At 44.6% G+C, this 27,562-nt stretch overlaps 2 protein-coding genes and 1 long non-coding RNA gene across 3 annotated transcripts; 1 reads left to right on the top strand and 2 right to left on the bottom strand.

Moving 5' to 3' along the window:
• Positions 1-672: 672 nt before the first annotated feature.
• Positions 673-5,269, bottom strand: irf3 (interferon regulatory factor 3). The gene is made up of 11 exons (XM_069691243.1): positions 5,104-5,269; positions 4,140-4,306; positions 3,854-4,025; positions 3,342-3,415; positions 3,176-3,236; positions 2,971-3,036; positions 2,636-2,881; positions 2,430-2,520; positions 1,692-1,978; positions 1,470-1,588; positions 673-1,031 (listed from the first exon to the last, which is right to left on the bottom strand). Exons 2-11 carry the CDS (start codon positions 4,302-4,304, stop codon positions 918-920), a joined length of 1,395 nt encoding a protein of 464 aa, XP_069547344.1. The 5' UTR covers positions 4,305-4,306; positions 5,104-5,269; the 3' UTR covers positions 673-917.
• Positions 5,270-5,797: 528 nt separating this feature from the next.
• Positions 5,798-21,468, bottom strand: prr12a (proline rich 12a). Its single transcript, XM_069691590.1, has 15 exons — positions 20,933-21,468; positions 18,753-18,910; positions 18,166-18,327; positions 13,195-17,867; positions 12,694-12,918; positions 11,813-12,539; positions 11,197-11,702; positions 10,841-10,957; positions 10,497-10,630; positions 9,401-9,870; positions 9,192-9,311; positions 8,534-8,631; positions 7,872-8,003; positions 7,286-7,381; positions 5,798-7,148 (listed from the first exon to the last, which is right to left on the bottom strand). The coding sequence occupies exons 1-15, from the start codon at positions 21,013-21,015 to the stop codon at positions 7,014-7,016; spliced, it is 7,836 nt and encodes a 2,611-aa protein (XP_069547691.1). The 5' UTR covers positions 21,016-21,468; the 3' UTR covers positions 5,798-7,013.
• Positions 21,469-24,458: 2,990 nt separating this feature from the next.
• LOC138616721 (uncharacterized) lies at positions 24,459-26,385 on the top strand. The gene is made up of 3 exons (XR_011310614.1): positions 24,459-24,565; positions 25,315-25,427; positions 26,147-26,385. It is a non-coding gene; the product is annotated as an uncharacterized lncRNA (long non-coding RNA).
• The last annotated feature ends 1,177 nt before the right edge of the window (positions 26,386-27,562 follow it).

Raw genomic sequence — 27,562 nt, 5'->3', positions numbered from 1 at the left:
TGTTTTGAGATGTATAATTTCATTCTGTCTTCTGTAGAGCGTTTTTTGAGTAAACTCCAAACAAGCCACATCTGATACATGCACTCATTAGCTCACACATCTGCATAGCACAATATGTACTTCAATCTGTACAGGCTGTGATGTTTGCAAACATATTATGAGCTCAGGTGTATAGTGATAAAAAAAAAATGATGCTAAATGTCAAAACATTGAGAGGGATTCCAGATGTTCTGATCACATCTGCACTGTTGAATCAGCTTGAACATTATGTTTATGACGTTGGCTATGACAGAACTGTCATTTTCATTCTGTTTGTGCTTTTAGGTTTTATTATAATATGTTAGTGTGACTGTTTCACTTTAGCTGATGCATGTAATACATTAACACATTAATTCTGAGACATAAACATCATTAATGTAACAAATAAGACCATAAGCAGGATGACTGGCAGCTTCAAGGTGGTGTTTCTGATTGAATATCATTAGGTTGGTTTAGAGGGAAACCTGCTGTTATAAAACAAAGAAAGAAGTCCAGTTTTTAGCACAAACACAATATTTACTGGGGCAGAATGTACAGTGCCTGAAAAGCCTGTGCAACAGTGATTGTTTACCTTTTGTGCTGAGTGACAGCGTGCTTTTCTTTAGCTCTTATTCTAACAACGTCTTGGAAATGTGATCTTAATTTTCAACAACACTAGCAGCAATAATATCACTTACTGTATGGTCCTAGGTGAAGTACCAGCCAATACAACACCAGTGACGCTATTAATACAGTTGTTATTGTTACATGATCTATTCTATTGGCTGTCAAATTAAATCATAAAATGTTTATAAAAAAAAATTTTTAAAAGATGGTCTGAAATGTTCTAAAAAAAAAGTAGGGTAAACAATGACTTTCTTCAGGCACAGTAAAGTGTGTCAGCAAAGTTCCATCATCTCTTCGAGGGACATCTGCAGCTCCACAGACTGAAGGGAAGATGCGCCGCCCACAACAGCCATATTCTTCAGTAACTCCATTGAAGTCAGGACCACCTGAGACAGAAAATAAAAAAAATAGGGAGTAGAAGTCAGATGCAATGACTAGAATGACAAGGGCAAATTGGCAAATTTGAGCAGGAGAGTAGCCGTGAAAGCCGAGGAAAGGTTGAGAGTTGGTTTCTTCAAAGAAACTTTATTTGTATGAGCTTTTCATTTCTCTGCTTGCACACCTGTGTGGAGGCAGAGAAAACCTCTTTACACCTGAAGGATCAGCTGTCAGCATCGGCATTCAGGCTTTGTTCAATCGCTTCTATTAATCAATACTGAGACAAAATTGCCTCCTGAAAAATGCTGCCGAGTACAGCTCCCTTGAGTGCGCAATTTTAGAGGTTTGATCACTCATGAAATTTGAAAGACGTTTGTGCTGCAGAAACTCTGTCTGTGAGAGCACAGCACTGTTTGTGTGTTTTAATCATTTAAAAGTTCTCTCACCTCCACTGTGATGAGTTTCTTCTCCCAAGGCCTGCCGTCTGGGTCAGGCCACTTCTCCCCGAGGCAGAACAACAGGGAGCAGGGAGGGCAGTCTTTCCCATCAATGAAGTCCAGTATTCCTGGAGGGAAAGGACTATCAGTCGCTGTACCGAGCCATCATACAAGATACTGCACATCATGTGCACGCAAACAAAAAGCTGGATAATTATTCATTTCACCTACCTCGCACAAACTCCCTGAACAGGTAGAGCGGCTGAGGCTGTTTCGATATCTCTTGGGGCTGTTTGCTCTGGTCAAACTTGGAGACGCTCCAGAAGGCTTTGATTTCACCCCGCCGCTGCCCGTAGACTACATGGCCGGACACGCCCACGTCCAGGCCGTCGCCCAGCTTGTCCAGAATCCGTTGGGTCAGACTGGCTTGGGTTTGATCGAGCATGGCGCCGGGACTTGGCAGAGAGATGAGGGAGAGGCCTGACTGGTGATCCAAAACTGACCCGATGAGTTCAGGCCTGATGTGGAGACGACATGTTTCATTTCATTTAAAGTGGTTATACAACGTTCACATCCCTGAGGACATCAATGGTGCATTTTTGAAAATATGTCAGTGTTGCCGAGATTAGTTTGAGATGATACCACTCTCATAGCTGTGCAAGATGAAACATCTAGCTTTGTTTCTTTTAAACAAACAAGATCAAATGTGTTAATTGATGAACCTTACAGGGGCTGGGAGGTGGATTTTATTACTTTCAAAGAGAGCCAAGCTAGTTGTCATGTTTACATGCTAAATTAAGCGCAACAGGTTCTGCTTTCAGCTACATATTTACCATACAAATATAAGGGTGGTATCAACCTTCTCAGCTCATGAGTCGTGGCGAGAAAGTGAAAAAGTTTTTGATTTGAAGTTAAACAGGGAATGTTGAACGTTGGTCACATGTTTCCTTTGATGATTTCGATGTTTACCTGTAGACTAAGCGGACTCCTGCTTCATTCTCAATCATCTGCTCAGACACCTTCACCCCTCTGTAGTACACCGATATCCTGAATTGAGTCTCTGAGGATTCAGAAACAGGAGAGAAAAGGTGTCCTCACTCTGGAACATGTGAAATATCTTCAATTTGAATATTTTCTGAGGGATGTCATTTCAGTGTACATCCCCTCCAACTTACTGAAATTATCTCCATCGCTGGTCTTGTTCATTGTATGTAGGAACTGTGCCACCAACTGCCCATCACAGTCCCCTCCCACAGCTCCCTCCATTGGATGTGCCGGTTGCTCAGGCAACCCAGTTTCACCAGCTGCACCCTCAAACGTGACTGGATGCTGCTGTTGCCCAGGCAACGGGCACTCACCAATCACGACCTGATTCTGTAGCTGCTGTTGCTCAGGAGGAGGCTCAAAGCCGGCGGTGCCCTCTGTGGAAAAGTTGGAGAAACTGAAAAAGTGTGTTTCTTGGAAAGCACCTTTGTTTTTGTTTTTTGATGAGCAGGACTAATAAGTCTACCTTCTTCAGGGCCGATGTTCAGTTCCTTCAGGCACTCCTGGAGAATATCCTGGCTGGCTGAGTGGTCTGGTGGCAAATAGAAACATTCAGACATTTATTTGTATTTATAACATTAGCAAATAACAGTTTCATTAAATGATATATCCTTTCTATGACAATAACTCATGCCGGCAGAAAATAACAAGTATAAGAGGAGATTCCTTACCTATGAACACAGTTTCTTCTGTAAGGTGGAGGATGTCGTTAAGGCATGGGACAACCTGGCTCTGAGGTTTCACAGATACGCATCTGAATGAGTTTATGTTCATTTATATCATTACACATCTACCAACGTCCTGTGTTCCTACTAGTTAAACCCACAAGTCACTTACTTCTTGTGTGGGGAAGCCACAATCCTCAAACAAATCTGACTCGTCTTGTTCCTGAGATCCAGCAGAAGAGTTACCTTTGAGAGTGAAAGAAGCAGAGGCCTCTGCTTCACTGTCTCATCCGAAACATCTCTTTAATCTTATCATCCTCATTTACAAATCCACCTACGGTACTCCGTGCTGACAATTGTCAATCACAGAAACAGAGGCATCAAAGTATGCAGGATACAACACAGGTAAAGAAATTGGTTTTAGAATAGGTAGGTAGGTATTTACTTTATTAATCCCCGAGGGGAAATTTTTTTTGCCCTAATAATAAGAGCATAAAGCATTATAATATTTTTCCTTCTTGGCACAATAATTAGGATACACAGGCGGAACAATAAGCTATTACATTAATTTTGTAATTACATTTTTTTTTCTGATTATCTGATTCACTTCTTTGTTAGTATGTCATTTATATTAGAGCTAATCACAGGACTAAAGGGTGACTGTGAGCCCTGGTGGACGCTCACCTTTTGGTGATGCCTCGTCCGGCCAGTGAAACACTTTATGAGGGTTAGCAGGGTCGTTCTTGTTGTCGCCCACCAGTTTGAAGCCTTTAGCTCGGAGGGCGCTGCGGAAGTTCCTCTTCCAGACTGAGGAATCCCCCTGAGGCCGGCCGTTCCCACTTACCGCTGCCCAGGCCTACGGTGAAGAAAGAAAGTGAAAGCAGGACAGGACATAATGTCAAATTCATGTGTGTGACTGCTTTTTAATTCACTGACACTGATGTTTTTAATTAATGTCCGTGACAGTTACCTTAAAGATGAGAACGTCGGTGTCGGAGGAGTCTTGTCTCAGAGCGTGTTTCCATGGGATGGAGAACTCTGTCCGCTCTGGGTTTGTCCAGAGGACACCGGGATACCTGCCGCTGTCAATCCTTTCCCGCAGCCACGGGATGAGCAGGGGTTTCGGATTAGACATTTCTACAGAAGCAAGAAAAAAATGTCACGTGACCTGGGCCTTCAAGGCTCTATTTACCACCCAATCATTTCTAATTGCATGATTTTCTGTCCCACACATACATAGGGACATATCTCACTAAGTACTTCTATTAAGGTGGTGTATTTAAATAAAAAATAGCTGAGCCAGATTTTATATTCAATCCCTATAGTTATTTATATGTATTTATACTTCGTTTGAACTATATTTTGCATTCATGTTAATTGTTTGAATGAATTTTAAAGTCCATGTTTGCCTGTAGATGACGCCATTTAGTAATTTTACAACTATACAAAAATATTGATCTGTCAATGTTAGAATAGTTCAAATTGAGTAAATGCAATGAAAGGTTAACTTAAACTTTGAGATGTTTGATGAAAATATTCATTAAAATGTAGAGAATCTAAAAAAACCAAGTTTGTAGTTGTGAGTGTGAGTGTCAATAATGTGATTTCGCAGCTGTAGCTATAGTACCATTTCTGAACAGCAAGAAAGGAGAAGCAGGTAATTATGATGACAGATTACTAGTCAGCACCAAACCAAGGACGTAATCTAATATTACGAAACAAACCTCCTTTGCAGTGTTAAATCCTGAAATAGTGTTCAGTAATTTAGTGTTTGGCTATAACATAAATTAAAGTACAAGCACGTCAATATTTAAATTGAATGCAGGTTTTAGGTACATACATACATAACGATTTCTCTTTAATGTCTTTCATTTATTTTATGAATAACCACGTAACAACACTGACAGCTTTAATAAAAAAAAAACCTCTCCTACCTGTGGTGACGAGGTTCCAGTCTAGAGTTGGGTTTAAACTCTGACGTTTCAAAGGTCAGAAGTTAGAAATTTGACGTGCTGTGAAACGTCCGCTGTGCGAAATGAATGTTTGCGGCCACAAACTGTTTGAGTCCCAGCTGCAGCTTGGTTAAATACGAGTCTGGCTTCTTATCGGGAAACTACGAGTCCTCGGTTTCGTTTTCCAGATGTGACGTCACCGTTTCTTGCCGCTGGGTGGGGTGAAACGTTTATACTTCTATACTTCTGAGGAGCCGCATGAACATAATACACATTGAAACCCCTACCCCAAACCATTAATTAAAGACAGCCCCCCCCCCCCCCGACACGTTTTAAGACAAGCATAATAATATCGTGTGCCTGCTATGTCATTATACAAAGAATAAATTCAGTTCATTCTTGAGAGCACCTCTGGAGCTTTTACCTGATTAAAAAAAAAAAAAAAACAATAATTGGGGGGGAATTATGCTGGCAGTGGAGATCCTAGACTCTGGGGGTCCCGAGCAAGATGCCCTCTGAGGTTTTTGGGGGTGTAAACGCTAGGATTTAACTTAATTCCCCAGAAAATGGGGAAGTCATGTCCTCACAAAGGTGGATGTATATGACTATACACACACACACACACACACACACACACACACACACACACACACACAATTACAGAAATGAAAGCATTTGTTCTTTGCAGATTTTATTTGTTTCTCAAATACAGGAGAGTTAATGTACAGAAGGACAAAGAATTTCATCAAGAACTGTACAATATTTACACATCTTTTTTTTCCTTTTTTATGGAAAATTAGATTGTTTTCAAAATAAGTCATAGTATGCACAAACATCAAAATGATAAAAATGAAATGACTATTTCCTCTTTAAATATTACTTATTTATACTCCTTGTTCCCACATGGGAAATGGATAGTTTACTTCTTTTTCTTTGCACCTGCATGACTGATGATTGAACTGAAGCACAACAATGTTAAGTTTCAAATAGATTTTGCCATTCTCCTTTTTTTTTTCCTTTTCTTCCTTTTTTAAAATTTTTATTTTACACCCACTGTATTTGATACAATATTTCTGTCTCAACGTCTGTTCTTTTGTATAGAGGGGAAGACGACTTGGATATGTGGGTTATGATTGTATACTGAACCTGTGGAAAATAAAAAGGTTTTTAAAATGTTAGGGCAGCAAACCAGCGCTTGTGAGAGTTTAAGTTAAAAACCTCCTCATATAAATAATAAAAATGTGTTTATATATTATCACAGAGCTGACTGGTGCTGCCCTTCACATAGCACAGAATTAAGAGAGAAACAAGAGAGCATTTATTTAACACATTTCATGTTTCCATCCGTGGACGAGTCCATGATCACGCTGCTCACAGCACACTCTACACGCAGTTTTAAAAAGCATTCTCACCCTCTCCCACTCTTCTCAAAAGCCAACAGCTGATGTTAGTCTTTTCAAAAAATAATTTATGTAAAAACTAAGCAGTAATAGTTTCTCTTTGAACTATTGACACACAGTTAACAAGATGTCAGTGGCTCCTCCGTTGACTTGGCGTTGCGGCTCCTCCTCTTCGTCCTTCCACCTCTCTCTCTCCCTTTTCAACAATGGTCAGTTCCCTCCTGACCCTCCGGTGACCCCGAATCCGGTGGGGTCCCCTTCTCACAAAGTAAGACGTTTCTTTAGTCATTGATCAACAACAAGAAAAAAAAACAGAGGCCACGAGGTCACATCAACGGACCCTCTTGTGTTCATCTAGGGCCTTAGAGATTTGAAGAGGGTCGGGGGGGCTGTACAGTAGGATCCATCTCGTTCCATTTTTGTGTTTTCTTTTTTTCTATTTTTTAAATCCTCTTACTTTTAATTCACTGTCTGTCTCTTTATGCGGTCGACTCAGGCTTTGGTGCCGAGCGTGAGCAGCTCGATGAAGGAGCTGAAGAGGGTGTCCAGCCAGCTCTGGTTGGCCATGCACTGCTGCACCACTTCCTCTTGGCCTGGGTCCTCAGCTGCCTGCTCTATGGTGTTGGTCTGGAACAGTGAAAACACAGACAACTGTGACCAAACTGAGGTGGGCGCTACGCCAAAAAAAAAAAAGCATATGGCAGCTCGAGCTCCAAGATGATTTCACATTTAAATGGATGTATACAGGGAACAGGCCTGCTTACCTCTTTCTTGCACTGTAAGAAGGTGTGGTATTTATAGTGATGCAGGGAGTGGTAGAGACTGTAGATCCGGTATGACTCGGATGACAGTTTAAGGTCCTGGAAGAAAGAAATCAGATTATGATTGGATTAAAAAGAACAAAATTTAAGATTTAGAAAGAAAAAAGTTACAGGTTTCAGTTACAGGTTTAAAAAAAAAAAAAAAAAACGAAAGTGGAGCAGGTTTGGAAACTTGCAGCAGGTGTCTCTGTCACCCATCCTTTATAGTGATGGTTAATTTTGTCAATGCAGTGGTTTCAGTGCCTTTATTTTCTCCTCATGCCACAGTACAGTGTTGACACTTTCTAGCGTTTGACTTGTACTATTTTGGGGCTATTTTACGTGATCCACATATGTCAGCATCACCTGGTCAGAGCTTGAAAGTTTCTTCCAACTGGCACTGTATGTAGATTGTATGATGATTATTTCAGGACCCATTAAATACATTTCCAAGATGGTATAACGCTAAAAGAAAACTCCTTGGTATTTTCTTTAAAATGGTGATAACTAAACAGGGAAGGGTCGTCAGTGACTCGTCACCGCTGCCTACCTGTGGTTTAGGCAGGGTCTTCTTGACTCTGTTGAGGGTCTTGCGGTTGTAAGCGTCACCGCTGAGCCGCAGCCTCACCACTCCTGTGTCCAGGGGGTCAACAATGATCTGGGGATACGCGTGCAGGACCTCCTGTCAAGGGAGAGGCAGGAAAGGAGGGAAAGAGTTAGAAACAGCCACATTACAATTGCACAACAACAAATATTTAAAAAAAGATAATTTTTAAATAGAAGTGCAAAATTTGTTTACTTCAGTTTGAGTGGATAAATACGCTGATTATTTCTCATTTGGTACAACAAAAAAGATCAAATTACCAGACAGAAATGTTTGGCATTCTTTCCTAATAAATGTTTTAAATAGTTAATCAATTATCAATTCATTTTTTCTATTTACTAATTAACTAATTTATCTACTGATTGTTTCTGCATTGGAATCCTTACATTAATGATACAGATTATGAACAAGTGTAGTATTGTTCTTATTAAACACAACTGTGCCATTTCACAGTAGATTTGTTTCCTACACCACAAATATAAAAAAGAAAAAAACAATCCATGAAAATGAAGGGGAAAAAAAAAACACAGTGTGAAAAAAACAATCAAAGATTTTATTTCAGTCCAAAGGAGCAGAGAGAGAGAAGCGGCACATTGGAGGCAGATTACCTGGTGCTGAGAGCTCATGCTGACTCTCCTCATCAGCCTCCTCTTCTGTTCGCTCAGGATGCTGTCAATCTTCCTCATCGGGGGGAGGTAGAGCTCATCTGACGGCCAATCAAGGTAAAGGAGGTTTTCATTAGTCATCATTCATATAGCTGCCAATCATTTTAATACCAAGGGCAAATTCAAAGCGGCTCTCTCTGGCTGCTGTTCTATCAGCATTCCCAGGGCTTCCCTCCAACCCGTCACACCTTGTTTGTCTGGATTTCAAAAACTATTAAAAGATTCATCTTAATATGCATGAGGGCTGCTCAACAAGTCCTCTCCTGTTGTGAGGGCAGTTTGTCCAGCTGGACGCTTTGACCTAAAACTTGGCAGCTGATGCTTGTCAGTGGCGGTGTTGTTTATTCAACCTGCCCCAACTTCCCGCTATTGAAAATACCATCAAAATGCTTCAATGCAACTGTTTAAATGAAAGCTGCAGAAAACCTGCTCCCTGACAGGCTGGTCTGGTTAGGTTACGGAGACTTTCTCACACTACAACAGGCCGCTTCTGAGCTTTTTTTCCATCTATTCCTGTCTCCTACGCGTCATTTTTAAAAGCTTAACCGGTAATTACATTTTTTTCGGGGGAAGGTTAGTGTGTGCTGTGTGCCGTTCTCACCGTCTGTGTCCTCCAGGGCTTGGATCATGTCGGGGTCCAGGGCAGTGCTAACCAGCATCTCCACGTAGCTCCTGAACATCTCCCTCATGGCACGGTTGTTCACGCCGCCTTTCACCGGCACTGAGTGGGCGAGAACCAGAGTTTAAAACTAATCAATGGACCGCCGACAATCTCGCTTCAATAAAAATGGAAACGTGAAGAAAACTCACTTTCATTTTCACTCGGCGCCTCATCCGATGATTCAGAGTCCGAAGATGAGGGCACTTCCTTCAGCCACTTCTTCCTCTTCTTGGGCGGTGGCTCCGCCTTCACTTTGGCGGGCTTGGACTTGGGTGGTCGCTCAGCCTTTTCCTTCTCCTTCCTCTCCAGTGCTTTCTTGTCTTCCTTCGCTCGACCTCGTTCTGCTGCCCCACCACGTTTCTCCGTTTTCTCCTGCTGCGGTTGCACTCGCTTCTCTCTCTCCCTCTCCGGCTCCCTTTCCTTCTCCTTGGCTTTGAGCACAGCAGCTGGAGCCTCCTTTTTCTCACGTTGTTCTCTCGTTGTTGTTGTGGTGGTTGCCGTTCTTGTTTTCTCCCTCTGTTCACGCTGGACTGGTGGAGCCACTCTCTCCTCTTTCTCCACGACTCTCGGTGGCACCTGGGTGGTAGGAGGGGAGGCCATTCTGGGGACGGACTGCCGTCTGTGGACATACAGAAATTAAGTTCCTGTATTGAAATCAATCTCATCCACCGCAGCGGTAACATTTGACTTCATCTAATCTTCACTTATGAACAAACCGGGCGAACCCATCACCGACCAGCAGGGATGGGTTAGTGCGGTGACGTTGATGAAGTGTTTGTTTCTCAATGCAGTTCTAACAATGGCGACAGTGGTGGATCTTGATGCAGCGACACAAAAAGTTGAAGCAATGCTAGCAAATAACAAAGAATTGAAGCTAGAGCAAGAACAATGTCCCTTATAGCCGTGTATCCTTAAATTTTCCTTAAAAACCTGAAATGGCCGTTTACCAACATGGTATTCTACTCTGCTCACACTGGAGGAGGGTAGAGATTGGAGAGTTTTGTCGCGCAACATACGTCGATGGTGCTCAATACCGCTTGGTTAAAAGACTTCTCTAATAGTTTCAAAAGAGACCCGAGGTCTACGTCCACCCCAGCGAAGCATGTCCAGACCCTATCTATTCACACAGTGAGTTTGGGTCTTGTAATAACAGCCTATTAGTGCAGTGATAAGCTGGGATCTCTTGTAGTAACTTTCAATTCATTATGGATTATAAGGTTTTTTTAGGATGAAAAATGTTGTTACCTGAGGGCAGGTGTGGCCCTGCGCCATGGTCTCCGAGAGCACACTCGCACATAATCCTTCTTGTTGACATTCTCCAGAAACTTGACATATATTCGCTGGTATCTCCTCTTAGCATCTCCGAAGTAGCCCAGATACTGAGGCAAAAAAGGAGGACAAAGATTTAATTATACAACAGCAACATTTTGAGTGTCAACAGTTTGACAATAATGCGCCACTATGGTCTATTACGTATACAGTACAGCATATGCTAGAGTATTTTATGTTAAAGCTGGAGCTGTGAAAAGCATCCAAACATGACAGTTTGTAGGTGTAGTCAGGTCACTGAGGGCTTGAGGTGAACTCACGTTGCTTGTGGCGCAGAACTGCCTCTGGCCATCTTTGATCTCTGGGCTGAACTTCTGCAGCAAGGCTTTCTGCACCCTCCAGATGGGTGGAGGCTCACGGCCCGTCTGCAGGGCCAGCTGCGCCCAAACACGTAACACACAGTTCAGCATAACCCGCATGACTTATAGCAACTGATTAAACTCATTACAAAACATAGCACCTGTTGCTTTTTTTTTCTTTTTTTTTTTTCTATCGGCTTTAACAAAATCTTAGACGAGACTCATCTTTAGCCTGCAGTCGCACCTACGTAGCAGCGTAAGCATTAACGTACTGATGCAATTCCTCTCAACTGTCAATACACCGTATGCATAAATACCTTGAGAGTTCGAATGTCTTCCACGCGCACCACAAACTCGTCCCTCTCTCTGAAGATGCCCTCCCCTCCGCTCTCGCTCTCGTCCTCCTCACTCTCCCCAACAATGGCGGCATCCTCCTGCTTCTGGGCGAGGTGCAGCGAGGTGATCTTGGGAGCTGGCGGCTCCTCGGGAGACGCGGGGGACTCCGGGGATGGCATGGGAGACTCCTTCTGCATTGAAGGCGGGGGAAGAGGAGGAGGAGGGGACGCCGGAGGAGGAGGAGTGGCAGGCTGAGTGACAGTGGCAGGGGGGGGAGGAGGTGATGGGGAGGGGGAGGAGGTGGGAGCGACAGGGCTCGGAGGCTGAGAGTCCTCCTGTTGTTGTTCTTGTTCTTGCGGCGGTAAGGGGGAGGGGAGGGAGAGTGGAGGGAGGGGGGAATGAGAAGGAGAGGAGGACGAGGCAGGTGACGGAGGGGCAGATGGAGGTTCAGGAGTTGCGGGTTCTGCAGGAATTTCGGGGAGAGGAGCTAGATGAAAAGAGGGGCACGAAAAGCAAATTTAAACAAAAATTATCTTTTTATAAATGCATAATAGGATATTAATTTTCTTAAGCCAACAAGCCAACTCCCCGTCTTACCATCAAGCTTCGGGGCACCCAGGGTTTCCAGCTGTGGTTCTCTCTCTTCCGTTACATCGCTCTCTTCATCCCCTCCTGTGCTTCTTTCCTCCTCATTCTCCTCCTCCTCCTCCTCCTCCTCCTCTTCCTCTTCCTCCTCCTTGTTCTCGGCCATGTGTCCGTCCTCTGGCTGAAGGATGTCCGGTTCGTTGGACTGGGGCTGAGGGTGGGGGGTATGCATGGGAGGCTGTGGGCTAAGCGTGGGGGGCTGCAGTGTGGGGGTCAGAGGTCCCTGAGCGGGCTGAGTCTGAGGCTGAGGAGGTGAAGGAGGTAGCGGGGTCTGGATGTTTGAGTTTAGCTGAGGAGTGTCATACAGAGCAGAAATGGCCGAGGAGATGCTCTTCTGCAGGTCCTGGTTCTTTCCAACAGAGTCCTCCTCGTCGGAGGAGAAAGAAGGCAATGTCTCCAAGTTCCTCTTTAGCTCGTCTTCTAAGCGCTTGGGGCTGGGGCAGTTGCCCAGAGCCAGACCCCCATTCCCTTCGCCATCCCCGAATGGAGGTGGCGGCGGCGGAGGAGGAGGTGCGGGAGACAGTGGGCGCAGACCCCCCGATTTACAAGGTGAAGTTTCGCCATTGTCTGGTTCCATTCCCGGTGAGATGTCCAAGCCTGGAGGTCTCTTCCCTGTCTTGAGGAAGTCCAAGAATGAAGCGACGAAACCAGCTTTGGACTCAGAGTCCTTCTCATCCCCCTAGGAGAAACACAAAAGAAAGAATTAAATAAGTTCAAATACCTCCACAACTATCAAGCCATGAGCTTGAATTATATCCATTTAAATTTCAGCCTCATGCAATTTTAAGCATTCTCTGCTCAGTGTAGCAAGGATATAATCCTGTAGCCGTTACCCTTTCCTCCAGCCCCTCTTCATCCACTCCTTCACTCATCATCTGGCTTTTCTGTTTCTTGTCCTGACTTCTGGTGCTTTCAGTGCTGCAGGGGGGTCCAGGACTTAAACCAAGGGAGGGAGCTGAGCCAACTGAGCCGTCTGACAAAGCAGGGTCCGTGCCAGACAACGAGTCTGTCCTCAGCAAGGCATCGGAGGAGGACAGGGTACCGATTGGTAACTTGATCTGAAACGAAACAAAAGACAACAGAAATATTAAAAAGGTTTTTGCCTGGATGTAGTGATATATCGGAAAGTGTAGAAAGCCAAGATTCATTCATTTTAAAATGTTCGCATTTTAACAAAGCTGATAAAGAGGCTGAGCAAAACATGACACGTTTCTTTTATCTGTGGTTTTGCAAAGGCTACCACAGGACGCGTTTAGCCGTTTGTTTTTACATTTATTAGCATCTAACCTGTGTTCAAAATTTCCCAAGCCTTTTTTTGACAGAATGCAACTGACCTTGAGAGGTGGAATAGGCTCGTGTTGCTGTTGCTGGGGTTGGTGATGGAGCTGCTGCTGCTGCTGCTGCTGGAGGTGATGGTGGTGCATCTGATCCTGCTCCTTGCCGCTCATTTCCATGTACATATCCTCCCTCCTTCCTCCTCTGCCTCGGCTTCCGCGGCCCCGACCCCTTCCTCGTCCCTCCACGGTGAATCCCCCGCCTACTGTTGTTCCACCCATCTCCCCCAGCATGCCTCGTGGGGTGTAGGGCTCAGGCATGGGGCGGATGCGAGGTCTGCCTCTTGGCCTCGGGGGACCCTCTCTTTTGGGCCTGGTGGGCTTCCGGCCTCTCTTCTTGGGTACATCTGGAGGCATAAGGGAGTGTGAACCCATAGATGAGTAGCCAGAGGAGTGGTAGAAATCAATGTCACCCATTAAAGGGCTGAGAGATCCACTTCCTCCTCCTCCCTTTCTGCAGCTGGACACCAAATCTGGCAATAGGTCCGGGAGCCTCCGGCTGTTCAACCGGATGTCAGCTGGCTGATCCGCTTTATCCTCATCATCTTCAAACTCGTATTCTTGAGCGTAACTTTTCTTAGGCAGTGTGTTGGGATCCCTGCGCTCCTTTAACAAGTGGAAAGAGCTGGACTTGAGGAGCTTCTTAGGACGTGATGAGCAGAAAATCGGAGACTGGAGGCCTCCAGAACCAGCTCCTGTGCTAGTTCCTCCAGGCCCAGAGGACAGTTTGGCTCCAGAGTTGTTTGGACCAGCAGTATTGGAGCCCATACCCATCGCTGGGGCCTGGGACTGAATCAGTCCAAGCTGCTCGGTGTTGACAGTGGAAGGAAGCTCATGCGTTTTAAGGGAGTCTAGATCCAGAGTCATGGTGTTGTTGCTGGGTTCTTCCAGGCCATGGCAGTATGGTTCATAACCCTGATCTCCACCATGGTGACCCATTATGTCATAGCTAGCTCCACTACCTCCCCCAGCTCCACCTGCACTCTGTGCATTTTTCATAGAGTCCATTCCCTCTTGCCCGGTGTGGCTTTCATTCATCTCCTCCTGCCCCGGTCCTGCACCACCAGCACAGCTGGACTTGTAGTCCTCGGCACAAAACATGTCTTCCATTCCTGGAAAAAAGGAGCGGTCCTCGTCCTGAAGGAGGGAGTCTGGGAAGCAGATAGAAGTTAAGGGTACAAAGCGATTACTTTGTTGGTTCTGGTCTGCTTTCTCCACTGGGCTGACGGTGTCAAATTGGTGCTGGTCTGAGCGCTGTTGGTCCAGTTGGCTCTGCTGAGGGGTGAGCTGGCTTGTGAGCGGCTGCTGCGGGTCAGACTGAGACTGCGAGTGGGCTGAAGTAGGAGGTGGGGGTATGTGGTGAGGGTGAGGGTGGTGAGAGTGGGTTTGTTGGTGTTGGGAAGTCGGGTGCTGCTGTTGTTGCTGCTGCGCGTGGTGCTGCGAAAGATGGTGCATGTGAGACGGGGTGGACAAGCCAATATCGGGCTCTGTAAGGAAAGAGTGGAGCTCAGAGGCCGAGTGTTGCTGCGAGTGGTGGGTTTGCTGCGGCTGATGGTGCGGTGGATGCTGCCTCTGCTGCTGCTGCTGCTGTTGCTGTTGCTGCTCCTGCTGCTGCTGCTGTCTGTGGCGCTCACTGCTACCTCCGCTCCTTCCTGCGCTGCCTGGTCCACCATGTCTGTCTTCTGCGACAGCAACGTCTGTGCTGGACGTCTGAGAAAGGGAGCGCTCCAGCATGTCCAAGGAGGAGACCACCGAGCTTTGTTTAACTTGGCTCTGCTCGTGCTGATGTGGCCCATGGTTGTAGTGAGCTGCTGCCACCTCCAAAGCTTGGGACTGCAGCTGAAGCTGGAGCTGGGTGGTTTGGGACTGCGACTGAGCCTGATGTTTACCTGAGCCGAGTCTCCCACCAGCGCTTTCCATCACAGCTTGTTGTTGGCTAATAGAGTGCTGCTGCTGTTGGGGATGAGAGTCCATTTTATGGTGCTGTTGATGCTGATGAGAATCCATTTTTGGGTGTTGCTGATGCGGTTGGTGGGAGTCCATTTTGTGATGCTGTTGGTGTTGCCGATGAGGCTCCAGTTTGTTGCGGGTGGTGTGGGACAGCACTGACTGGAGCAGATGTGGCGGCTGACGGGACTGATCGGTGGGCGAGTCCATGAGGGACGTGGCCGCTTGAGACTGGGAATGCTGTTGCTGGACCTCTGGGGTTTTCCGGGGATAAGGAATTTCTGCACGCTCCTGCGGCTTCTTCTGGAGCTCCATCTGGGAGTGGGGTGGTATCTGCGAGTGTGAGGATACATGCTGACTATGTGAGGAGTGTTGGGGGGCGAGGGAGTGCTGGGAATACGGGTCACCCCGGCCATAGTGGACAACTGAGCCGAGGCTGTCGTGGTGATGGAGGTGGGAGTGCACTTGTTCAGCGCTGCCTCTCCCTCCACTGCTCCTGCTGCTTCCAACAGATCGCTCGTTCCTTTGCTGCTGCTGCTGTTGTTGTTGATGATGATGTTGTTGTTGATGTTGTTGCTGTTGTTTCTTTAGCGACATCTCCAACTGGTTCTCAAGCCCTGAGATGGACCCTCCAGAACCTGCATTTCCCACTCCAGCAGTGGATGTGGCACTGTGGGTGCGTATGACACTCTGGGGGTGGTACCTCTCCTCAGAAGTCTTACCCATGTCGTAGCTCATCCCTTTGCCTGAATCACTGGTTGGGGGTACTGACTGGGGCTGAGGTTGTGTTTGTTGAGATGTTTGTTGGGGTTGCTGTTGAGGATGATGATGAGCAGCCTGAGGAGAAGGACTTGCTTGGGCTTGCAGCAGGTGCTGAATCAAGAACTCATCGTCATCATCTACTTCCTCTTGGGATCTCTGAGAGCCCACGCCTAGCATGGAAGTGTCCGCCTTTGTTTTAGAGGAGGTGGAGTGGTAGGACTGAGGTTGGGAGCTGGGGCCTCTGGTGTCGGGGAAGGCCTGGGGGGAGGCTAGAAAAGTGGGAGAGAGAACTGAGGAAATATATTTGTTCGAGCCTGCACCGCCTGGAGACTGAGTGGGGCAGGTGGGCACTGGGGAGTGCAACCCCGGACGGATGATGCCTGAGTTGCCTGATGGGGAAGGGCTGGAGTCTGGAATATGATAAGACCCTCCACCACTACCTCCTCCGCCTCTCTCATTGGTCATACTGTTTCCTGCTCCTCCTCCTGACCCAGAGTTCCCACTCCCAGTGCCGCTGCTGCTTCCTCCTCCGGATGCTCCACTACCCGATGAACCGCTTGATCTTAAAAGGGCCGGTGAGTGACCTGGGGCTCCGTAGCCTAGTGATGGGCTTCCAGCTCCACCTAGAGAGGAGGGGAGTGATCCATAAGCAGAATCAGTTCCATATATATCAGTGGAGTATGACTGGCTTCGCCCTCCTAAACTCCCATAGCCTTTGCCACCGGTACCTGAGCTCAGGTCTTGGGCTTGTGGTGAACTGAAGCCTCCGTAGGACTGAGCCAGGTGGGATGGAGGGGGCTGATTGGGGGAATATGACTGTGTCTGTTGCTGGGGTGGGGTCTGACCAGTAAGAGCAGAGCTGGATGTCTTCCCTGGGGGCACAGGAGAGCCATAGCCCGATAGGCAGGATTTGGGGAGAGACTGGGGAGCTGAAGAGGAAGTGGCAGGGGGCTGCTGCTGCTGCTGAGGAGCCGGGGGAGGCGGAGCCGGCTGAGGGGGTGGCTGCTGCCTGGAAGGAGCTGCACTGGAGCTGGACGTAGGTATTGAGTTGGAAGGATGAGCTCCAGAGGTGGCAGAAGATGAAGAGGAGGAAGAGGAGGTAGAGGAAGCAGAAGGGGGTGTGTGAGGAGTTCTTGAGGATGACGCCGAACTGCCAGAAGAATAGCCACTGCTGGAGCTGCTTTTGGTACCTTTCCCGGCTGAGGAAGAAGACGAGGAGGAGGAGGAAGAGGAATAGGGGGGCTGGATGATTGGACGATACTGCTCAGTGCGAGAGGGGGGCTTGTGGTCAGATGAGGGGCTCTGGTCACCCAGTGGGCTGCAAGAGAGGCCAGCATGCCTGTGGTGGGTGGCAATCTGCTGGTACCCCGCCCCTCCACAGCTGAGGTAGTGCTGCAGAGAGTGGGCTGCAGAGGACGAGAGCTGCGACTGAGCTGGCGTGGGCCGCTGGTAGTGCTTGATAACACTGTCCTGCCGGGGCACGGCCCTCTCCTGAGCTGAGTTAGACTGGGACTGGGACTGAGGCTGGGGCTGGGCTGAGGAAAACACCGATGGATTATACAGCTGGGAGGACTGATCCTGTAGCTGTGATGACAGCAGGTTGAACTGGTGTGACTGCAGGTGCCTGGCAGAGGACGCCTGGGCTGATGTGGCACCCGTCGGATCCTGGCTGCCCCTGTAGGCAGCCGCAGCAGCACCCTGTGAGGACAGGAGTCTATCAAAACCCAGGCTTGACTGGGAAGGGGCTTTGATGTGTATTAGGGGGTCATGTGGGGAGAGCAGGCCATTGGATGTGGGACTAAACGTAGGTGTGTCCTGGAGGGAAAGGGAGCCAGCAGGGAAAGAGCGGCTGGAGAAGGATGCTGGATGTTGGTAGGCTGATAGAGCCGAGGAGGAGGGGAAGGAGCCAGAGCCAGGAAGGGCTCCAGAGATGAATAGTTCAGGAGGAGCAGGCGTGTGCATCGCTGTTAGGAAAAGGAAGACATTGCAAAATTACTCAGTAACCATCAAGCTCTCATTTAAATCTAAAAATCTACTAAAAATGAATTATGAAAACAAAAAAGAATGTTTAAAAGTATTCAAAAGGGAGACTATCAACATGTACAATCAAATGCTTAAATTCTTTATGAAAATGCACACATGCTAACACCGTCAGAATAACAATGCAGCCAAACATTGGGAGTTTTTTTTTTTAAAATGTCATATTGACTGTTGGGCCTGTTTGAATGTCAACACATCAGGGAAGATCGAACACAGCCCCACCTGTCTGCCAGGAAGGCGTGCGGAACTGGGAGAGAAGGGAGGAGGCGGAGGGTGGAGGCTGGGGACCCCGGGACTCCAAGGCTGAGATCAGATTCATGACTGAGGCGTCAGGGGCAGAGGGGCTGGCATGGTGCAGGCCAGTGTCGAAAAGCCCCGACAGACCTTTAGGAAGGAAAATACAGAACAATGAAAATTGATAAATTGATTAGGAATGCAAATATCGACAACTAGTTGCACACGTGTACACATTAAGAAAAAGAAATACATAACAGAAAGAACTGTGGGATCGAGACTTATTCTTCAACCTCTCTAAGATTACTTCGTGAGCTTGCTGCAACAGAATGTCAGAAGTTCCTTGTGTACCTATCGGTACATGAATCACTGTTGCTAAAAACAATCCATGAGACACTGGCAAAACTGTAGGAGAAGGAACTCTGGTTTTCCGATGCAGGGCTTTGACTCAATTGAGCTATAATGCGCACATTTTTCAATGACTATCATCTACCATGGCCAGCATGGACAGACACAATAATTCATTGCCGGGGCCCCTTATGTTGGTGACATGGAAGGTATGACATTTATCTTACCCAAACTCCGTCCAGCTGCTCCCCAAGCCCCGCCTTGGCCAGAGCTCCCTGGGTGGTGATTGGTGGCATAGCCCTGCAGGGGGTGTGGGGTGGCGTAGGCTTGTCGGTGAAGGAGCTCAGACTCAGGGTGTGATGATCGGGAACTCCCGTATACAAGACTAGAGGAAAAAATAAAGGGGAGTGGGGGATAGTGAAGTGTCATTAATTTCAGGGATACATTTGCATAAACCTAATCTGTTACCAAAATGTGACCCTTGAGAAAAGACTCAAAAGAGCTTGAGTCACTTTTAAAAGACACAATATTTGACATGCAAGTAAATTGTTTTTTAATTAAAAAAAAAAGAAAAAAAAATCCACACATCCCATGTCAACATCAGGCTGTATATTAGTTTGGTCTCCATATTTAAGCAGTAGCCTACAAGTGAAAAAAAAAAAAAATCACTGATGAGTCCAATTAATTCTTTAAGAATTACAAACTTGGTCATTGTACCAAAGTACATTTTTCTAAAGGAAAAAAAAAAAATCTTTTCAAACCAACAGTACAAGTAGCATGCACAAATAAAAGGGATGCTTAATTTGCAGTGATTACAATTGAACCACGAGACCTAACAGCACATCATTTGAAAATGTACACCTCAAACTAACTCCTTTTTCAACTCTTAAGAGTTTCCAGCTGCAGGATTTTTTTTTTTTTTTGCTCTACAAAAGACAGCTGAAATGCGTTGGCTGCCTGGCTGGCCAGATAACGTGCTCGCTTTTCTTCTGCTTGCTGGTAAGCACCGCCTGGCAGCAACTGCACAGTAAGCTACGGTAGAAATGCAGGGACTAGGCCCAAACTGCAAGGCCAGTCCTGCGTATAAATAAAGCATTGGAAACCAAAGAGCAGAACTGGGCCAATTGGGGGTGGTGGGGGGGGATACAGTTTCCTCAGTTGTTTTTTTTTTTTTTTACCAAAGACAAAACCATGACTATTCCTGTTACCGCTCATTATGTTGATGGAGCTAACAGCTGGGTGGTGCAAGGCGACGCAAATGCATGCTAAAGCTGCGTGCGAACACCAGCAACTAGCCACGTTTCGTTAGCTCAAATGTTATTTCACCCCCCCACCCCCTCCCAAAAAAAAAAAAAAAATGGGCACGGTGGCTTTTGAGTGTGAACAAGGCAGCTGAATCGGAGTTCAAATATCACAATATGCACAACTACAAGAGAGGTTATGCCGTTAGCGTGCACAGGCCTCGGCTGACTTCCCTGCAGCATAACGCTAGCTCGCAGGCTAAACTGAGGCTAAAAAAAAAAAAATAATATATATATTTTTTTTAAAAAGGCAGTGTTTTATCTTACACAGTCCAGGCGATATTCATCACCACCTTCATTCAACCTGGCTTTACTGTTATTATTATCATTTCATATTTTTTTTTGTTGTTGTTGCAAGAGGAATTTGGCACAAATTTCATTATGTAAATGAGCACACAAGCCACCACCACATTATCTGGATCACGCTTTGGACAAGATGCAGCCAAAATCTCTTGTCTTTTTTTTGTGTGTGTGTGTGTACTTAAAAGATTTCCTGTTTTCTTTACAATGTAGCGACTTGTTTCAGTTTAAATGTATCCTCTGGGTTGAATATGCATCACTTCATCTTGTTGATATCTGTCAGGGGGGCTTGCTTGTGATTGAGGGGGGTGGTGGTGGTGGTGGTGGTGGTGGGGTTTGCTGCGTCTGCACTCCTCGCAGTTCCCTATCAATCTCGTGAATTCATCTCTCAGGGTCTGTTGTCCAGGCACACACAGGGAACAATAATTCCTATGGAGATACTCCAGACACCCCCCCACCACCAGCTCCTCCACCACCACCACCACCACCCTCCCCCACCCGGCCAGGTCTATCTACCAAAAAAAAAAAAAAAAAAAAAAACCCACGTCTGTCAACCACATTCAATTCATATCCCCAACCTTTTCCTTTCTCCACCCCGCCCACCCCCACGACACTCACTCATCCATCCCCGTTTATAAGATTATTACTATGCAACTGTTCGGATGACAATGCACTACACATAATGGCAAAGGCATGGCGCTAGATATGAAGCCGACGGCGACAATTTGTTTACATGGGGTCACATCGTGCCCTGCAAAAAAAAGCACCAGCGATGCATGCACATTGTCTCTGAATCCAATGCATACCTTGCTTTTGCCGATCTCTCGTAACTCCATCCTGCTCCTGCGCCCAAATCCCCAAATCCTGTTCCCGGGTAATTTCTATCCATTTAATGTGTCGGTAACAGTGTGTGCGATGAGGATGAAAGCGACGTCGCAGGGCAGATCACGGGAATAATAATAATAATAATAATAAAAATAATAAAAAAAGAAGAAATCCAGTCTTTCCCGTTCTCGTTTTCAGGCTATTTTCCCCGGTTTCATAAGCAAGTCCTCAGGAGTGGAAAACAGCATATTGAAAGAGAAATGGAGGGGAGGAGGAGAAAGCTGGATGCAAAAAGAGGGGGGTCTACGGGTTTATAATCCAACCACCTCCAAAAAAAGCCAGGCTTTCTCCTTTTCCTTTCACGTCTATCATTTCCACGAACGCAGATTTCGCCTGAAATCGGTCCCGGTCATGATGAAGAGATGCCGCGGATTTGGCCGGTGATGGGCGAATTGCTGATAAACATTTGACTTGAATGCGTCCCTTTTTTTCGCCCCGTCTCTCCTCCCCTTTCTTCAGGCTAGTTTTTTCGGGCTACAGCTCGCTGCTAGCGCTAGAAGAAAAAAAAAAAAAAAGGATTGCGATCGACAGGCCACGTTGTGTTTAGCGATCACTCCCCACGGACGAGCGGAGAAATCCCCAGTTTCAACAACAACAACAACAACAACAAAAAAAAAAATCCTTTTTTTTTTCTTTTCCTCCTTTGCATGCAAATCGTCCCCCTCCTCCTCCTCCTCCCCCTCCTCCTCCTGTCCGGAGCAGAGCTGTAAGGCTAGCAGCAGATGCTAGCTGTCAGTAACGACGCATCAAAATAAAACAGCTGCTTTTATTTCCCCCTAAAAAAAAAAAAAATTAAAAAAAAATACTCTCGGTTGTTTTTGTTTTTTGTTTGGTTGGTTTTTTTTTTTTCGGGGTCATTCAAGTAAAAGCGACGACGTGGTTGCTCACGTTGGAGAAATATCAACAGGAGTACGGAAAAGAAAAAAAAACAAACAAAAAAAAACAACCCTCACAAAAAAACGCCGAAGGAGGAAGTGTAAAAAGAAAGCAGGCCGCGTTTTAATATTTTTTTTTTACTCATTTTCCTCCGGAGACGCCATTTTTGAAGGCGGCTCGCCGCTGTCCGTCCTCCCCTCTCTCTCTCTCTCTCTCTGCCTCTCTTGTGTCTCACCGCCGACACTCACTCAGTGTCTGCGGTGACCTCCATTCATCGGCCCTTCAGTCTGCTAACCGGCCCTGCTCGCTTTTCCAGACTTTCGTCTTATCGATACCTTATTGATTTACATAAAATAGTCACCTGTTCGCCCTGAACGCAGCGATTTGCTAAGACGCATTCGAGTGCCAAAAAAAAAATCCAGTAATAACCAGATTTATGGGCCTTCAGCGATCACTTGTGCACATGTTACAATCCAAATTACAGCAGCTTGTTTGACAGACATAAACATTTCCTGTTTCCAATCAGATGCTTAATTCAACAATCGATCCCTTTAGGCTGCCTGTGATCATAGTATTGCACCCAAACGTCTTAAACATACCAATACTTGTCATAGACCTTTTTGCGTGTCTTATTATTTGGAGAACCTGTCTGACTGACCCCGTATGCATATCATTTTTTACGCCAGCAGATGGCACGCTGGATTTTATGGTCATTAAAGAAGGAATGATCACCGGGTGCTGAGACAGAGAGGTGCCTTGCTCTTGATCACGGTTCTCTGCCACCCTGTAATTGACTGTCATACTATCAACCTGTCATTGTCTCAAACAGCACACATCCACCGACGAACAAACACGATAAGGTGTAAAAGAAAATTTTTAAAAAAAAGTGTTACAAAAAAGGTTGACTAGACATCTTAATTAGTCCACACCGCTGAGTGTAAATGTGATCCCCTTTGTTTAATAATGATACACTCTCCAGAGGCTTATTTGTCCAGAAATTTTTCATTGTTTGTATATGAGTGTCTGTTGCCCTCTAGTGGTGAATTTACATTCTGTAAGTGGAACACTGCAAATACTCCATTTTTGCACTATGGATGCAAAAACATGGGTTACAAAATATTTCCCATGTTCTGTCATACCTTCTTTTGACCTGCAATAATCTCTAAAAATGCAAAGTGGAGACATCATGCTGGTACTTCTAGTGTTATATTGATGCATTTTAAGCACTTCCGGATCAACCATAATGACACATTTTACCCTGTGTCATTATCAATGGGGTGTAATTGTTGACACTAAAGTGCAAATTTGGGAAGATGTTCCTTGAAAATAATTTTTAAATCCAGCCAAGCCCTTGCTGAGCCATTTACTTATCTGTTCATAATAAAATAATATTGTGACTGCATCTGAAAAAGGGTAGTTAATCAGTTAGCCCTGGAGCGTGAAGACCTCTAACTTCTAATAAACTCATGGGAGTATTTCCCTATTGTATCTCACAGAGTAAACAAAACATAGGAAGTTGTTTCTGATTTTCTATATATTATCATAAAATAGGATGGGTGTTGCCATTCGATTGTGCCATGCTAGTGCTATGTTTCAATCAAGTTGAATCAAGTATTAGCATTGTCAAAATCTCCATAAAATTAAGTTTTTTATTTTATTATTTATTCTGATAAGGAAACGGGTATTTGTAATATTTTTTGATGATGTTACCACCTTTTGTGTTCAGTAAAAGTCTACACGCATGTAAATTAACTAGCTGGAGTTAACTGTAAAGGTTAATTAAACAAAATCTTTGACTGTGGGACATAAAAGCCCCCAGTGTTTGGTAAATGGCAAAACGCTGAAATGTTAATACACAATCAAGTGAGGATGAGTTTAAAATAAGGAGAAAAAAAGTGTGTCCCTGTGGGGATTAACCACACTAATGCTGCCTTCATCTGCTTTTGCTTTATCTTTAAAAGCCTTAAAACTCTGGATTATTTCCAGAATATTATTTGTATAATTTCTACAGGCTTGTTCAATGCAGAGTTTTGTTTGTGAAATAAATGCTACAACTCTCAGCCCAACCCCTAAACGCAACACAAGAGTTGAAAACACAGTCAGGAACTCCAGTGTGTTTTCAGGAAAAAGTCCTCTGCCAGCTCCCCTGTAGTGAGTGTTTTAGATGCATTAGGAGGTCTTTGTAATGCATAATGGCTCCACTCAGCCAGATAAACCATCTGCATATTCATTAATGGGAAAATGAAACAAAAGACAGGAATGAAGGAATTTTAAGAACACTGTGTTGATGTACATAAAAAGGACAAGTGAAATAACTCACTTAAACTGGAATAAATAACATTGGAAATTAAAGTCAAATTTAAAAATTAAATGTTTGCCTTCTGCATAATTTTCTTCCATATGATCACTCTGCGGGAGATTCCTCGACTTGTCCCTCTCTTCAGCTTAACATACAAGGTCACTGTCATGGGTCCCTCTCTTCCCCCCCCCCTCCCTCCCTCCCTCCCTCCTTCCCTCCCTGACGGTCTTTCCCTCCATCTCTATCTGTAACCACACTTGACTGCAGCTCTTTTAGCAGCACACCTCCACAAACTCCAGCTCTCTTCTGTCAAAATGCCAGACTGTAATGACGCCGTGCCAGCACCATGCCAGGTTATCAAAGAGGACGTTGACAAATGGTGAGTGCTGACAGGAATGATGTACAGTTACCAATGCTGAAAATGCTTCTTTTTTTATTATTTTGTTTTACAAATGTACATACATTAAAAATGATAAAATAAATAAGTACATTTTCTCCAGCCGTCGTGACACTGCACGAACAAAATATATTTGTGTAACTTTGTGCCCTGAAGGAAAATCAATTAACTGCATTTGGTTTGCATTTATAAATACTGGTCAGTGTATTCACATTAACTTGGGTTGAACATGGAGATACTGTTGAATAATTGTTTACATTTATCCATAAATCCACTGGACTATGAGTAAAGATGTTTACATAGGACCCTCACAGCTACATAAAGGGATAAAAAGAACTGAGGTTTAAAATAGGCTTCCACATGCTCGACCTCTTGCAGAGGGCCGGTACATTCCAGGCTGTTGGTTCATGTTACGTGCATGCAAGAAGCCACAGATATTTGGTGTATGTCCACGTGCAGCAGTGATTAGTGTCAGTCGAGCTGCTGTGCAGATTACTCACCCGTGGTGGAGGTTTGAGTTGAAATGCATTATTATCGGGCTACACTGGAATAATCCCTCAGATGTAGTAGAGATAGAGATAGAGACAGAATCAGGTGATGTAGCTTTGGATGTTTTCATTTGTTTTACATGTCTCCATATTTACATGTAATTTGCATGAGCAAAGTTGTAACCTTGTGTGTTAGAGAGCAGAGTGACAAGTGTGTTTAGTAAATCTGGCTTTGTGTTTCAGTGTCAGAGAGAAGGGAGTAGAGGACTGTAAAGATCTGATAGATGCCTTCCAGGCCTGTATAAAAACTCTGTCTGAGGTATCATAATACATAATGAAATACATCTTTACAAAATGTAAGTTCACACAAATTGCTACAAACTATGAACATAGATTTTTTTTTTTTTTTCCCCCAGAATACACCAACAGTAAAATATACAATCTGTGGTTTTACTCTCAGTGCCTGTAAACCAGAATAACAATCTGTCAAAACAACAAAACAGATAGCCATAGTGCTTCTAAGTCACTGCCAGTTAAGAGTGGGATGTTACATACACATTTTCTAATTAAGAGTTTTATTTTTCATTTTTTTTAATTTGTCAGATTGCTTTACTAATTTCAACCACAGATAACCATAAATGTGAGTTCATTAGAAGAGAAAAGCTGAAATTTATGAAGTCTAACCAGAATCAGACTAATAGGGAAAACAGAAAATAAGTTTTGTACAACTCTAATAAGTCGGGCCATGATATTATGCTAAAATAGATACTTCAATTTAAAAAAAAGGAAATTGGTTATTGTAATGACAAATTAATGAAATTTGGAAATTATAAATCCGCTGCTCCATTTACAATAAATACATTAATGACTTTGTGAGGAACTGTTTAGTTTTTGTGTCACTGTCTATAACTTGCAGTTCTATATGCTATTTCAAATAATTCTATAGACACCATAAAGTCTCCACTTTCTTGTCAAATTGCATTATATTATACATGGATGGTTTGAATCACATATTTTGTCACATTCTTCCCCAGTTATTGCTGCCTCATAACTTTCTTCATCTTTGTTTTTTCAGTTTAAATCACAGCTTCACTTCAAAGTCCTTCACTTGCTCATCCCCTTCCTTGCCTTTTTGCTTTGGACTGAACCATCTGAAAACTAAAAGGGGGAGGAGGGGTGATATTGCATTTCTGACACTATAGTCATTCTGTGAATGTGTGAATCTTTCTGTTATAAATGTTGTGATTGCATTATGAGCTATACTATAACACTGATTACATGTGCACTGTAATTTTGTATGCTCAAAAACCAATAAATACGAAGCTCCTCCATTTACCACACAGTATGTCGTTTTTCTTTGGTAATCACAAATGTAATTTATCAGGAATTTTTTGCAATCAAATTCTTATTTGTATAGGTTGTTGGAACCGCTCCATTGGCAGATCATAGGCTTATACATTCAGAAGTAATTCTTAATAGAATTAAGAAGAGTCTTAATCTCTGCTTAATCCTCACATTAGCACCTGCACAGAGCGGTCTAATGTCACTTTTCTGGTCTGAGCTCTGGTAAGGAGTGTGGTGATTGTGGGAATGACTGAAGGAAGGACTTGGAAAAGATACTTTTCCAGAGCTCTTTTTTCTGAATAAAATATAAAGCAGACGTTCAGTGGAGAGTTCTTGGGGACAGAATTCACGTCGAGGTGTATTTTTGCAGGTTTGTTAATAGGCAAACTTCTTTTACAGACTGCTGAATTCTGTCCTATTTTTTTTTTACTCCTTCAAATCCCATGACAACATCTTTTACAATGTCTTTTTTCAGTTTAGACTTATTTGTTATTTTGTCTTAAAGTAGGTGGAATTTATTTAATTTCTCCTGCAGGGTGTGTCAGTCACGGTCCCGATGTCGGCCTAAACATTCTTTTCTTTTTTTTTAATCTCAATCTGAACAAACCAGCTGGATGAGTATCTTTTCTGTTCTATTTCTGCACCATGGTTGGAGACAAATCCTTCTGGCTGCGTGAAAATCAACCAGCTAGGCGCAGATGAAGATGGGCTTTGGGGAATTATCCGCCCACACACAACATTTCAAATTGAGATTTTAGAGATTTTTCAAGGCACTTTACAGATGATACATTCGAATGTCCTACTTACCCTTTTTCATAAAACTGTCATCTTTGTGTGATTCATTTGAATCACCATCTCACACGTCTCTGCTGGGCTCTGCTCATCCTAAAACTGTTTTCCATTGTGTGTGTCATTGAAGTTTAAATAGTCTGGGATGTAGAAGCTTTTATAGAGTAATTTTCCATTATTTCAATGGGATATTGCTGTGATGTGGTGTCATTATGTCACATGGATTTGCCTGCTGATTTTTTTTCAAAAAATACAAATTCGAAATTATGTAAACTGGAGCAGACTGTTTATGCAGAAAGTTAAAATCAAGTGTGTTTTTTGGTACATTAATGGACTCAAGGAAACTAATAGAGATTTT

The sequence above is a fragment of the Brachyistius frenatus genome, unplaced genomic scaffold (genome assembly GCF_029030835.1).
Source record: "Brachyistius frenatus isolate BFR_SWC_R1_liver_20210118 unplaced genomic scaffold, ASM2903083v1 Contig_11, whole genome shotgun sequence".
NCBI lineage: Eukaryota > Metazoa > Chordata > Actinopteri > Embiotocidae > Brachyistius > Brachyistius frenatus.
Note: the sequence above shows the minus strand (reverse complement) of the source record. Positions and strands in the feature narration are given on the sequence as shown.